Source organism: Cladophialophora psammophila, assembly GCF_000585535.1.
Source record: "Cladophialophora psammophila CBS 110553 chromosome Unknown aczJe-supercont1.1, whole genome shotgun sequence".
In the NCBI taxonomy this organism is placed as follows: Eukaryota; Fungi; Ascomycota; class Eurotiomycetes; order Chaetothyriales; family Herpotrichiellaceae; genus Cladophialophora; species Cladophialophora psammophila.
In genome coordinates this window covers 359,651-374,579 of record NW_006912922.1, presented here as the reverse complement: position 1 = coordinate 374,579, position 14,929 = coordinate 359,651, and the positions used below count along the sequence as shown (strand labels likewise).

Here is a 14,929-nt window from a genome sequence, read left to right as displayed (position 1 = left end):
TAGTCTTATTGACAACGACTCAACGCTTAAGAAAAAGAAAGAGTTCTCTCCCACCCGATTCGGGTGGAGGGCGTAGGGTACTTGGGGAACAACGGTGGGCTCGTGACAGAAGGTATCTACCATCGAAAGAGGTCGCTGCGCCGAGCTTCTCGTAAGAAGTACATGGATTAGCATCTGCCTCTAGTAGGTCGATGACATTTGGGATACTATCTGCAATGGCGCAGAGTACCCTAGGTTATTGAGTTGAAAGCTAATAGTACAGGGGTATCATTTTAAAAAAAGTCCCTTCCTTTCCTTGAGCTCGTAAGCAATGCCAGCTTTCCAATAACTTTGGTTACACTCCCCAAGATGCTGAAGTTGAGTCTCTCCACGAGAATTTCCAACTGTTGTTGTTTGCTGTGCTCTCCTCAGCTCTCCCTTGGTCTCTGCAGCGACAATAAAGAGCGCCTGCCCTTGTCTCTAGTCGTCAGCTTCTGCGAATCTTGTTTCAGCTCCTTTGGAGATCGGTATGTTTGAAGAGCACATCAAGGTCAACTTCGGTACGTAATTGGGGGTTGGTCCGTACATCTTCGTCTTCGGGGAACCGGTCCTCATCCTCAGATCCTCTCATATTCAGCTCTGTACCCATTTGAGGAGGTAAGAATGAGGGCTGGTGGAGTGTAGTCAATTGGCACAATTGGCACCAATCCACAGAGTTCCTCGACGGAATACTCGATAACCTTGTTGCGCAGTGAGGGCGGCACATGGTCATCAGGCATCAGGTCGAACATTGTGATCCGGAGTGGCGGACCCGGTATGAGTGTACCATCTGCGCTTCGCATCTCCTAGCCGACATTGTAAGTAGTTATTGCATGTCGGGGCTGGCAAACTCACTTGAGCATGACGTATCAACTTGCTTTCGGCAACACGGTCAGAATGATCCCGTCTCCACGTTAAGAGAGTGACACTGTTTGTGCCAGGATAGCCGAAATCGAGAAATATGACCAATCGTGTCGTTCGTGTGGTTTTGAGAAGGTAGAACTGCGCCAGTTCCTCGAATCTTGTTCGCTTCTGCGAGTAGCCAATCTCGACAATGACACTATGTTGCACTCCGCGGAGTCTCGGGAGCCATGCATACGCCAAGACACCATTTGGTATATGACAGTCCAACCCGCTCCTAGCTTCAACATCGGTAGGGGGAACAAAGAGCATACGTCCTCCGTCATCGCCAGAGCTCAGAGCTATCCACTTTTGGGAAATGGAAAAGAAGAATCGGAACTGTGCCGAGCTGTGCGGACCCAAAGCCCAGCAGTGAACGAAGGTTTGGGTTTGGGAAAAGTAGTGGTAGCTATATCTCATTGTTAGCTGCAACCAATTTTGGGATCTCTTATTCTTTTCCGGCTTACTCGGGTCTTGGATTATACATCCCGTCAAGGAGTCGCTTCAGAACAGGCCAGTCGTGCTCTGTCAGTTGATATTCCCTCCAAAAGGAGCGGGAGGTGGTGCGGGCTCGACGCCTCTCAGCTCTGACTTGTTTGAGGATTGCGACCACCTCAGGAAAAGTCTCCGAGTATGTAGGGGGTGCCGAAGTGGGCGGCGAAGGATCCGAAGGAGTGTCTTCCAAGACGGGTGTGTTTGGTGGTGTTGCAGGTCTTTCTCTTTCGCCGATATTGCTGTTCACTGGGTTGGACAGTGGTGCTTCGCCACTGGTGGAATCCAAAGTCGCACCAGGCGCGTTCGAATTGGCTTTGGCATCGCCCCGGCGATTATCTGTGAGGTGGCCCGTCGCCGGGGACGACGGATTCCTCACCTTGCGCCAAATTCCACGGAGGAAATTCATGTGCGACATGGCTGCGGAAGACGTTGACAGGAAAGTGAGAAGTTTGTGAGGACAACAAACAAAACATTTTTTTTATGTGCGGAGCGATATTGGGTGCGGTTTCTGTCCGGCCGATCATTGGGCTTTGAGGCGAAGCATCAATATGACCTGATCAAGGGACGCATAGTCTTTGAAAGCTACATGGCCATGGTCTCGTCGCTGTCCGCCTCCTACCTCGTACAAAGCTACCTGAACAACGGCAAACACGCTCTGAATTGTGAGGTCATGTTAGGATCATCACTTAATACGGACTACACGTCCCAATGACAGAGGCCTCTGACCTCTGTGCAAACCCGTTCTGCTGTGTACTCCGTAAAACAATCGGCAGTTCCTTCAACAGACACATGCTACTATTCCGAATGCGGACGTACTGGGTATACCTGTGGGTATCAAGTGTGTCGCGCCTTGGCGGACCCACTACCCGTTGTGGAGGCCCGGATACGAGAAGGCCCCATATGTCCCGGCTGCCATCCGTGCCCACCAGCCCTAATAGCTGCTTCTCGCCAGCTTCACGGAAAGCTTAGTCCTAAGATTGCCTTTTGTCTGTATCGGATAGGTGGAACCCAGAGTTTTCACCACGGAATGGCAGACAAGCTAACCAAACCATCTTCTTCCAGATTGATCTACTACCTACTCACCCTCATCAACCGTATGCTCATCATGCCGAATATCCAGTGGTACTTGAAACCTCCTTTTTCCGCCCAGAAACCAATCCACCAGCGCGAACAGAATCACAGCACCCATGACTGGCCCTCCATAATTCATCGTCTCTGCTGTGACAGGCACCGTCGATGGGAACGGAAGCCATATCACGATGAAAACCGCATAACAGACCGCGAATATGTTTATCGGCAAGCCCGTGCCGCGAGGGAGCCTGAAGGGACCATAAGAGATGCGAAATCCCTTGAGCTTGTGAATTACGAGGAAGAGGATGGGGATGATGTAACTGAGGTATAAGGCCAAGGTGTTAAGAGAGAGGATGGCGAAGAAGGCGGTCGTGGAGCCGATGTTGATGAGCTGGAGGAGCATGACAATGATAGTTATTAGGAAGAGAGAGTTGAGGGGAATCCGAAGGGTCGCGTTGACCTATTCTCTTTGATTAGTGAACATTCAGAGAGAGCAGGAGGTCAGTGTGGCGGCTCACGCACTCTGCCAAAGAAATCCGACAAGGGCAAGCCATTGTCCCTTGCGAATGCCCATGTCAAGCGAGAGACCGAGGCAAGGGTGCTGAACACGGCTACGACACCGATGAAGAGAAGCAATGACATCATTGCTGTGGTCGCACCCTTGGAGCCAGTCGAATTGTACAGCATTTGGATGATTGGATAGACGTATGCTGTTTGGGAGACTGCAATGGGGTCGCCAATGGTAAACAGTATGGTGATGATGATGCCGAAAGCGAGAATGCCATTTATGAGGACGCTAAGGACCATGCTTTGTGGAACGCGAAGAGGTGCGTTTTTGACTTCAGCGCCTAGCAGTAGTGTGAGCTCGTCGAATGCCTTATGCAACCGGACGATTTAGTCATACTCATATGAAGAACGCCATCAAATCCCGCAAGTGGGAAAGCGCCTGATAGCAACCCAATACACCATGACACTCCAGAATTCGAGTATCCACTGAGGTTAGTGATTGTATCCGTGAACACGAAATCAGCAGAGCTCCGGGGCGACAACGATACTAGCACTGCGACGAAGACGATGAAGAGGACAATGTGCAGGACGCCTCCAAGGACCTCTAGTTGTGCAAGGACTCTTCTGGCAAAGACATTGCATAGCAGGGGCAAGGCAAGGATGGCCCACGCTAGAAGGGTGCCATGCCACAGCTTAGGCACATATGTGTCATCGTTCAGGATAATGAGACCTTGGAGGATGGTGCCCTCAAGGAAGCATACTTGTGCACAGACCGCAATCCATGCAAATACAGTGATCCAACCTGGAAGATGTCAGAGACGACGCCCGTTGGACAAGTTGAGAGAACAGTGCCTTGGAGTAAGCTCCAGAATGCTGGAGACAGAAGCCCTCTGGGCGAGTAAAGAGCAGTCCAACGATATTGCGCACCGACGACAGGTGTTCTAGCCTTCGGTCAACCTGGAACGACATGATGCTGAACAGGAGGGGGACGAACATGGATGCCATCTCACCAAGTGAGAGAGCCACGGCAAGAGATCCAATAATACACAATAGCGTCCCCCAGACTAACGCTGTTGGCCCGCCATTGAGCAGACCAGCTTGGAAACTGACTGCAACAGCTTCCCATGATGACTGCAACGTGGCTGGGAAAGCTATCGTCGGAATGAAACTGATGTATCGCTGTCGCAGAAGTTCAGATAGGGTTCACCGATATCTCTCTCTCGGGGGACCGGGATGGCGTACATCCAAGACTTGAGTACCACGGGCTCTGTGAGGATAGAATGCAGCATGTTTGGAATTATATTCCTGCTGATCCACCGACTCAATGACTTTGTTATCCTTGTGGCTCATCTCCAGGTCGTTGTGATCCATGTTTAATGCCTTTTTGCCGTTTGAACGAACAGTTTTGGGCAATTGTTTAGAGTTTTCTTGTGCCTGTATCCTGTCGACCGAGAAGCAGATAAGAAGCTTCCTTTCGGGCGGTCGAAATGAAGTTGGGCGTGTGGCTCTTATCAATACCCCTCCACGGGAGATCGCCTAGTGTTTGAGCTTGTGTATTTGCCGACATCAAAAGTACCCCGCTTTGGCTACAAGCGAGGAAACTTCAGGCCTGGACACTGCTTCCGCCCGGGCGGGAGCTGGGTAAGGTAGCTAGCGACCTACAGTAGTTCGTCAGTTAGCGGCAATCTACTCGGTACCCAGTAGGACTAACGCAATGAGATGAGAAGGAAGAGCCGAGGGGTTTGTCGTGAGCGGCCAGTCCAGGCCAGTCGCCGAAATGATTCATTGAATCTGTCTCATTGCAACCTCGGCCATGGCGACAAGATCCTGCAACGGACGAGAGAAGAAGGAAGGCGGACAGGAGGGCTGAGGATTGCTGGGACTCACAGCGGCTCGTTGTTTACTAAGTACCTTGTACAACAGGAGATGCTGCACTCTTGCGGCTTGGTAGCTGTCTGGAACCATGCGACAGACGACCTCATTCCTCGTTGTACGACGCGGACAAGTCTGAATATGATAATGTGGAAATGCCGACTTTTGTCCTCATTACAAGAGCTTCATAACCACTTTGGATGGACTTGCGGTAGAAGAAGTTGTGCCAGGTGCGGAAAAAGCTGCATTGAGGTAACGAGTCGACGTACCACCGTTCCCTGTGGTTGTTGGAGTAGCCAGTACTGTGATCGCCTCAACCGATCGTGTCTTGCACTCCCAGTGCGTGTAGAAGAAGCCACCCCAAGACAGGGAGACTGTCGCACAATACGGCGCGTCAGAGTGACTGCCAAAGTTCCTGTCAGAGCCGTCGGTCTCGCTCAAGAGTGGGCGCCAAGTCACCAGGTTGTGGCTCCAAGTGTGGACGTCAGACTCTGGTGTCCAACTTCCACACATGTCGTCGGTAGGATGGTGCTGGAGCCACTCGTGCATCCAAAAACGCCGGGAAACTGCCATTCAACAACACCAAAGCCCGAGCTGCAGGCGACGGGTGAGTCTGAGGGTAGATCAGTAAGCTGAATAGCCTCGTGGCTGCTTCAAACACTGTAGACAAGTCGTCGGTAGCTTACTGAAATCTCCATCGTGGTACCCACATACAGCCGTCATAGCTTCGACCCGACTGCAAGACGACTTTCTCGGAATGAGAAATCGGGTTGGGTACTGAGCCTGAAGATATATGATCTGATTATCAACAGTCTCAAGGCGCAGGATAATCGTACCGCTAGCCAAGGTGCCCGGTTAGGGCCAACGCCCGGATTCAATATTAGGATGTACCATGGGAAGTTTCTGTGATGGCACTGTCACGCCAGATTCGTCCACGATTGTAAGGCGAGGACGGGCGCCCGACCTACGCCCGATTTCTTCTGGATCACTTTGCCTTTACAAAGATTTCAGCTTCGTTTCGGACCCTCTATCCGATCCAGCATCGCGACCACGCCCTTCCCTACCCACCAGGAAACAGGGCACGCGTGGACGCAGGGCTGTTCGGGTTGTTCTAGCCTGAGGGCTGGAAATGCTCGATACCAAGGATGGAACAAGATATTAACAGGTACTGAGCGTTACACAAGATAAGGAAGAGAGGGAAGTTGCCGTCAGACAAGTATCTATTATCAAGGCCCAACATCCGGCCGACTCTGAATCCGGCCCAATACAAGGCCAAGCCTCACGCCATCCAATGTTGTCTGGCGGAAGCCAACCACAGTCAGTCGACAAGAGCTTTTTCCGCACAAGCCTCCAACATAATGCCCCAGGCAACCTACACAATTCTCCCGTCATACATGTTTTGGGCGAAGTTATTTGCATGCATCTAGCTTCCAGTTTCACGAATTTGCTCAGACACGCTGCCAAAGGCAGCAGTACCAACACCACAGTTGCAGAACCGATGGTGCTAAAACAGCGAACAACTATGGGGTCAGTCCGATCTACCAAGCCTCGCTCATTTGCTATGAATGATCTTCCGGTCATCGCTCTGGTTCGGTCTTCGTGAACTGTCCCGCGGGTTGAAATCGTGGTCGTCAAATTGTCACAGCTGACTTTTCAGCGGGCTGGAGGAAGGGGGGCATGGGGGGCAGGGGTTCTGCTCTAGATATTGCATCCTCCCGCCATGGTTCTTGTAGACCATCGATTTCAAATCCTGCATGGTACTGCAGGTGGGATATGAGCGAATTCAACTCGTGGCCCACGATTAGACGCTCCAGGGAGCCTGGTTTGCCCAACACTTGAATTAACCCATGCCCGACCACGAGGAAGGGGCAAGGCCGCACCACTACGACTGAGCAGCCACCGAGGCGGGATTGGAGCGCGGCCTCCTGTTCAGGAATGTGTAGGTACCGCCAGGTATGGGAAACCAATCTTCATCCGGGCCGTGGTGTGATTGCTCGGCTAACATGACCGTCATCATCTACAGCACAGTGGGCACAAATACTTTTTGAAGAGGGTTGACGCTCAATGGCCAAGTATCTAAGTAATTACTCAGGCCAATGTGCTCAACCGCTCTCTTCTGCTTCAAAAATGCCTTTGGTTTGTCGCTTACATACCATTGTTGGAATCGACGCAGCTTCCGCCTCGCCGTCCACAAGCCCATTACTAGCTCTAGAAGCAGCTTGTAACGTATCAGAGGTGCCGTGTGCTGAGATTCAGAAAACGGTCAATTAAGAGCACCAACCGAGTGCCGCTCACAACGACAGCGAGCCGGCTCTTGCTCTGAGGTAGGACCACGACTTTCAACATCATTCGTCCGGGCATCCCTATCGATCGTTCTGCGAGATGCTCAAGCGATGAGCTTGGCCGGTTCAAGCATTTCAAGCATTTCTTTTCATTGGCTCCACAACCAGCATAGCGGAGAGATGTTCCACGACTAAGCCGCTTAAATGATCCATTCTACCCTGTGGAGGAGTCTCCGGCGGCGCCATCATGGCTAAGGATCATCGATCGGGAGTACAGACAAATGATTCTTGAGGATCTCCTCTGGTGACCGAAGTTGTCTAGCGAGGTAGTATTGAACTGGGGCGAGGCTACTAGCCATGGGCATCAACTCGTACGGCGGTGGGATAGCCTCTTCACAGCACGCACACTCAACCAAAGGAAGTTCTCCCGTTCGTAACTTGATTATTCTATGAATGATAGTCCCCGAGGACTATATAAGAAGAACCTTAGTCTAGCGTCGACGCCCCAGCCAATCATAAAGCTATCCCCCCACTTCAAACTTCTCCCATTACAGTATTTAAATAGCTGGATCTTGTATTGAACTCGAAGAGACCCCTAACCTAGGTCTAGTTATCCGCTATGTGATACCAACGGGTAGGTTGCCCCTTTTGTTGAGACTCCTGCGAACTGGCACAGAAGAGGTGAATGAAACTGTGGACTACGCCGGTCGTTGATCACAGTTGCTTCAATCAACGAAGCCTTCAACGTCGCCGATATTCATAGACACTGGGTACTCGAGAATATGGCGTTTAAGGCACATAGAGTGGAGGTCGACCAGATGCCGGCTTCGCGAGGGGGTGTCAGTCAATTGGCAGTAAACAGTTCAGCTCGGGCAACCTTGACCATGTAAGAGTTCCTTCTCTTTGCTCAGAAAGTGTGGCTACTGAGTTAGGGTCCGTTGCAACTGACTCTAATATTAATATTGTCACCAAGACCTCTATCCTTTTCCGGAAACCAGCCCTGCGACCCACCGTCTAAACTAGTTAGTGACGTTGAAGCTGAATAGAGACAGTCTCCGAGGCCACATAGATTTAGCTAGGTCCAATACACTTTTATACGTCCCATTTCACAGAAGAGCCAATATTCACGGTGTCTTGATTCCGCTCAGCTTCTTCAGAATGGCTCTCAATCGTTGTTTGTCTGTTGACCGTCCGGTTCACATAATTCAGTGTTTTCCGGGCACGAATGATCCGATCAGTCAAAGAGATGATGCTGAAGCCTCTCCCCGGTGCTGCATAATCGAGTTTTGTTAGCTCTGGCGAGATATTTGGGCAGAGCCTGTCCCAGACATCCTACCTGTGCGGCCCGGACGAGGATTGTGGCTGTCTTTGGCCCTCCTTAGCTGAACTGCACGATATGTGCGCACCCAGCCGGTCTCGACCTTTAAAGATATCGGCCTTGTGACCTGCAACGTGACTGGTAATGAGGCAAGATGCTCTTTATGTATTTACCTACCCTCCAGGTCGTTACAATACGGCCGGGGGCCAAAGTCATCCCCTTAACGAGGAACGCAGTCTGCTCCAACATTGCCCATGACGCATATCTGAATATGTCCACGTTCAACGGCCCTGGGTTTACATGGCAGAAATAAAACGACGGAAGGCGTGTACGAAGAAAGTAAAGAGATAGTCAGAACCAACACAAGGCTCTATTGAGTCTCGTTCTCTTGCCTCCAGCTTCGCCCCGACATTAACATTGACATAGTCAGAGACCGCAGAAGACGCCGCGCCCAGAAAAGGAACTCCTTTGCCAGCAGTAGAGGAGACCCAAGTGCTCTAGTAAACTCCGCAGTGCTATGCCCAAAAGGTGTGTATAATTACTTGCCTCTGCCTTCTTCGCAATTGCTTCTTTGCCAAGAAACATGCCGATGATGAGGCCTCCCTGTTCTAGATTTCTTCTTCCTTCCATGTCTAGGGCATAGACGCCACCCATTCGTGGACAAGGTGATAGTCTCTTCCACATGTAATCATCAGAAACATTTTGGTTCTCGCGGCCGCGACCAAGATTTTCCTAACACAGAGCGGGGACCGAATTGTCACCGGACAGAGAAGCAGCTAGAGCGATGAAACCGACCCAATCGCCACCAAATCTTCACTATGCCATCATAGCTTCGGAGTCACTGATCGCTCCGTCGGGAAGGCCTCCTTGTTCTTGCTGAGCCATTGCTTGGGCGGAGACAATTTCTGCCAGGCGTTTGAGACGCGGTGTCTGGAGCCCTATTGTATCTCCTTGTCAGTACAGTCGATGGACACGGTTTGAATGGCTTCCCCACAGAAGGGGTCGGGACGGAGCAGGGTGAAAAAGGCGAAAGAGTAAAACACTTACATGACGGGGTATACGTCTCCAGCGCAGTGATGACCCTGGGCTCAGCAATCTCATAGGGACCGCTGTCTTCCATGTCCACTGGCGCAAGCAACAGTACATCACTCTTCTCAGTTACCCTCGACGCTACAGCCTTCATGATTTCACCATTAATAGGCTGCTCATAATCGGCGACGAGATACTGATTGAGCAATTTCTGAATCTGATTGGGTGAGAGCATCCAGCAGATATCCTGGATGATTTCAATGTCGTTGAGCGTCGCTTTCTTGAGCTGGAGCAACTTCGTGGCCTGCATGAGATGCTCGAGTTGGAGAGTCCCCTCGGGCATATCGTGAGACTTGCACCACTCTTCGATACGAGTGATATTGTAATTAATCTGCAGACCACGTTTCCACGACAGGAAATTGCGACGCATAAGCAGATCGTTGAAGGCAGTCACCCCCACCAGACGAAGGAGCTCAGTCACCGTTTGGGTAATGATGCTGTCTTCGAGATAGTATGCTTTCATGGCTTTGAAGACGTTGTTCAGGAGGCTGAGGAGGTTGTCCATGCTGTATGCAGGAGTATTGTTCGAGGGCAGCAATTTACCCAAGAAGCGGTTGCTTTCATTGGTGACGAAACCGGGTAGCGACTGCGATTCTATGATTGCGGGCACAATCATCTTATGCAACTTCTTCTTCAATACTTTCATCCAGGTGTGGTAGATGTTGAACTCGAGAGATTCCAGATCGTGCTTGACAATTTCAAGTAGACGATCGTACTCGTAGTTGTCGGTCTTTTGCGCCTCATACCAATCTTCAGCGAGGAAGACAAAGGAGAGCATCTCATGCACGTTGGACAACCAAAACGCACCGGGATTGATCGCTTCGTCGCCTTCGTGTTGCATGACTTCTTGCTGTATGGACTGCATGACATTGGCGAGGAAGCGTTCGGATTCCTTGACGAAGCCATTGTTCCACATCTCAGACGTTACCAGATTGATGAGGTAAGATGGGAACAAGACCTCTTTGTCCGTAGGCGCAGGGTTGGCGCCTGGTTGGGGAATCTTGATGCCTCGGATAAGACCCATTGTGACTTCGTCGTTGAGTTCTTCTTCCTGCGCAAGGAGATTCTCGAGCTCCATCTCGACACTGTCTAGACCAGGGTTGAACGTAGAACCTGATAGAGTCTTCGTGTGAGAGTCGATCGCCATTGAAACAGGGCGGGCACTATATGCAGCACTATATCTGTCGATTTCGCTTCGTTCGGCAGCTCCTGCACTTCGTCGCTTGAGAGGCTTCTTCGATGAAACAAGGTTGATGAGTCCGTTGGCAAGCTGAGAGCTACCATTGGCATATTCTCCGTTGGCGCCGTTCGCTGCTGGTGGAGGTGGCGCCCGTCTGGCAATCTCAAGCTGATCCTGCAGTTCGTTGATCTGTTGTCGCAGAGTGCCTCTCTCACTTTCATGCGTGGACACTGATTGTCGCAGCTTTTCGAGCTCCGCATTGGAGGTCTTCAATGACTCCCGAAGCTTGCGCTCTTCTTCTTGCAGTCTCTTTGCGTTACCCATGTGTTCATCATGGCTGGTCTGCAATTTGGCGTGTTCTTCTTCCAAGGCAGCCAAGCGCGCTGCTACAATACCAGCTTGGTTCGCCTCACTCTGAAGCTCCCGAGACCGGGTCTCCAAAGCGTTGTGTCTCGACCTCCAGGATTTCAACTGGCTCTCGTAATTCTCCAATTGGGAAACCAAGGACTTGTTTTCTCGCTTGAGTGCGCCAAGAGACTGTGTAAGCTCCACGACCTTGTTCTCAAGTTTATAGGAGATTTGTTTGAGATCGCGAGCCTCTTCACGCATTTTCTTATAGTCGCGCCTGGCGACCTTGCCACGCCACAAGTTCTGCACAATGACCACCTTTCTGCGATATTGCCTCCAGGCACGTAATGCTCGCCACGAACGGAAAGCTCTTTGGATGGTGACTGCTGCATTTCCAATGCGAGTCTCCAGGATATTTTTCCTGCAAAGATAACCTTTGGCAATGGACTCGAATAGGATAATATCGTTCCTGATCCGAATATATTCTTTGCGTACCTTCTGTCCTCGCCACACTCTTTGGATATCGGTCGCCGCCTTGGTCCGTCTTGTTTGCTCGGTCTTTCTTCGAGCCAGGAACGCGCGTGTAGCGGCTTGGAAATTGAGGATCGACTGTCTGGCATCGAGATATTTGTGTCGGTAGTATTTTGCACGCAAATTCTTCTGGATCATGATGGCACACTCCTTCAAACGAGCCGAACGAAGGTTCTCTAAGAAGGCCAACATGCCTGCTCGGAAGAAAATCTTGGTAAGACCAAGTTGGTACTTGTCGGACTTTTCGTGGGCTGTCTTTCCTAGGGCTTTCACAAGAATGTTCTGTGCCATCGTACGGATTTCCGTTGTCCATTCGTTCGAACGACACAACATGTAGTACCTCAGAGCAAATTCTTCGTACGTCCATCGCGTAGGATAACCGGCAGTGCTGATGCGGACGGTTTCCAGAACACCGCATGCCCGTAGTTGACTCAATACCATGGGCCCTTCGAACTTCCATGACTCCTTTGCTTCATTGGGCTTGATACAACGAATGTAGTGTGCGTCAGTGGAGTTGATGGTTTGCATAAGTTCGATGAGGGAGCTCTTGAATATGCCTCCCAGAGTAGGTTTGCGATTAACAGCGACACCAACTCGGCGTCCACCTCCGGGGGCAACGGTTTTCGAAGATGTCTGAGCGGTGTCCTTTTCTCTCACCGCTGCGGCAACGTCCAGCACGTCAACCAAGAAGGCATTTGTAGACTTCTTAAGCACTTCCATCTGCTCATCCGGCACAGTGTCGCGGTTCTTGTCGATGAAGCCATCGGATTCGTAGGTAACGTCGAGGGCATAATGACAAACCGTAAATGCCGACTTGCCAAATCTGGGTTTCTTGTAGAATTTCTGCTTGTCCGCCGCGAAATGGTGATGCAATTTTGTGACAAACTGTTCGTCTGAGCCCATAGGCAGTCGAGATTCCTCGTCCAAGAGAGACAAAATACCAAGTTTCCCTTCAATAAGATCAATACAGGGTTGATTGTCGGAAAAATCTATAAACTTCCAGTCAATCTCTTCACGCATGTATTCTTCCTGTTCAAGTTTGAATACATGCTGATTGAATTCTTGCTGGAGCTTCTCGTTGGCGTAGTTGATGCAGAATTGTTCGAAGGAGTTCTTTGCAAAATGTTCAAAACCGTAAATATCAAGCACCCCAATGAAGGTGTTCAGCCGTTGAAGGACATCCTCAGTGGCCAGGCCGTGATTAATGGTTTCCACTAGCCAGTCGAAAAGGCTCGAGTATATGAACTTGGCCACGGAATCGCGCACGACGGTGGCCTGCTGCTGCGTCAGATTTGAGGTTATTTTCTCTCCTCGCGTGATGAGTTGCTTCTTGACCGTCCATTTGGCAAAATCCGCCGCGTCAATCCCTAATATGCCGCAGGCTTGAACCAGCGAAGGTTCGGTCGCGGAGAGGGTTGAGTCTGAGCGTGTAGCAGTGATTTTGATATTTCCGATGTGTAGGAGAGCGGCAAGGACTCGGAAGATCTCCTTTTGGGTGGCATCGGAAATGTTGATTGTGGTGAAGGCCTTCCTTGTGGCTGTAAATTCGGCAGCATCGTCGACACCATCAATCGTGGGCTCGCTGCCTTGATTCAGATAGTCGAATTCTTCCACGGGCAACAAGCCCAACTCTTGTTTCTCTTCTTCTGTCGCGCCAGCTACGAGCTGGTAGAAGATGTGATAATTTCTCTCCTTCAATGGTTGAAAGACAAGTCGCGATCGTTCAAGCAAATATGTCCTTATCCGGGCGCCAATGATGTCGGTGTTCTGGTCAAACATGATTTCAATGTATTTTCCGAATCGTGAAGAATTATCATTTCTCGTCGTCTTTGCATTGCCAAATGCTTCCATGACCGGATTTGTCGCAAGGATTTGCTCCTCGGTCTCGCTTATGGCATCTGCTCTCGCTTTTGTCCCCTTGCTGGCCTGTCCAGGGGCGCCTCGGGTTGCGAAGTACCGCATGATGTATTTGGCGCTGACTGTTTTACCGGCACCCGACTCACCGGACACGACGACAGTCTGATTCCGTGAATCCCGCAACATATCCGTGTATGCCTCTTCCGCAATGGCAAACAAATGGGGTGCTTGTGATGCTCTTTGCTTGCCGGCGTACACCTGCACCATCTGAGGGACGTACAGCGAGTCTACCCGTGCAAATGGGTTCGTCGCTATCAGCACAATCCCGCTGTATGTGTAGATTTCTTTCTGCGCATATCGGAGCTTGATGGCCTGCAGGATGGCAGGTTCGTTCAGATGGGACAGGTTGGTCAGGTCTTCGGCGGCCTCGAACATGGGAGGGTTCATGAGGGGAGGTAAGGAGGCATTGTGGGTATCGAGAAGGGCAGTCTCGGTGGTTTCGACTGTCTGTTTGGACTCGTCGGAGAGACTGAACACGAGGGCGATTTTGCCGTCACCCAGATCTTTTCTCTGCTCGAGCTCACCGGGAATGAAACCCTCGGACTGGTTTGGGAACCAGGCCCGAGTACCGATCTCCCAACTCGCCATCGCGGGCGGTACTGATGGACGTATGGATAGGACTCTCAACTGCGGGCGATGGGGGCAGCCATGTATTCGGAGTCTGGGAGGAGCGTCTGGGGGGGGAGACGTGTTCAATCACACGGGTTGTTCTGGCCTCACAGGTGCAGAAAGAACGACGAGAAGTAAAGATGCGTGCAATATTCGGGGGAGAGATGAGAGATGGGACAAAGGGATGTGAATGAGATGTTGACTTGATTGTCTGGCCTGGGGTTGAGGTGCGGCTGTGATTGACTTGCGAGATGTCAGAAAGTTTCTCAGGGACTCGAGTTGTCGACGAGACGCGCTCCCCCCCCCCATGCATCCAAGCACCAGCATACACCCGTGGTAATAGGTCCGGTGGCCCCAAGCCCCAAGCCTCAAGCCCGCACCAGAGCCAAAGGGACCAAAAGGTCGTGCTGCTCTTCCTGCAGTCCACTCACCCATCTGGCGCCTTTCCTCTTCGTCCCAAGCGCGAGCTTCATCTTCAGCCCCCTGACAGTGGCCTGGCATCCACCTAGGCCTTGAGAAATTGTCCGCCGCCCATGCCGATGGGCTTAACAAGTGGCAAACCTCCCCTTTTTTTTTTTTCCAACTAAACCATGCTGCAACCTCAAGGGTTGTTCCCAGACGCTTGCTGGCAGCCTTCCTTGCGTCTTCGATGAGATCTTCCCCCGGATGGCCTAAAAAGGGACATTAGATCTTAGTTGCAGGAAGGATGAGTGACTACTATTACTACCACCGTCGCCGTGCTACGTGGCCAGTTCGCCTTTATTTCATTGCCCATACTAACCCTATGCTTGA

At 51.1% G+C, this 14,929-nt stretch overlaps 3 protein-coding genes across 3 annotated transcripts; all 3 read right to left on the bottom strand.

The window, feature by feature from the left end:
• Window positions 1-596: 596 nt before the first annotated feature.
• On the bottom strand, window positions 597-1,828 carry A1O5_00125 (uncharacterized protein; the record flags this gene model as incomplete). Its single annotated transcript, XM_007740745.1, has 3 exons — window positions 597-824; window positions 874-1,327; window positions 1,386-1,828. The coding sequence occupies 3 exons, from the start codon at window positions 1,826-1,828 to the stop codon at window positions 597-599; spliced, it is 1,125 nt and encodes a 374-aa protein (XP_007738935.1).
• A 660-nt stretch (window positions 1,829-2,488) lies between these two features.
• Window positions 2,489-4,362, bottom strand: A1O5_00124 (uncharacterized protein; the record flags this gene model as incomplete). Its single annotated transcript, XM_007740744.1, has 6 exons — window positions 2,489-2,944; window positions 3,007-3,332; window positions 3,389-3,793; window positions 3,826-3,932; window positions 3,986-4,170; window positions 4,234-4,362. 6 exons carry the CDS (start codon window positions 4,360-4,362, stop codon window positions 2,489-2,491), a joined length of 1,608 nt encoding a protein of 535 aa, XP_007738934.1.
• Window positions 4,363-9,279: 4,917 nt separating this feature from the next.
• Window positions 9,280-14,116, bottom strand: A1O5_00123 (uncharacterized protein; the record flags this gene model as incomplete). Its single annotated transcript, XM_007740743.1, has 2 exons — window positions 9,280-9,401; window positions 9,511-14,116. The coding sequence occupies 2 exons, from the start codon at window positions 14,114-14,116 to the stop codon at window positions 9,280-9,282; spliced, it is 4,728 nt and encodes a 1,575-aa protein (XP_007738933.1).
• Between the last annotated feature and the right edge of the window lie 813 nt (window positions 14,117-14,929).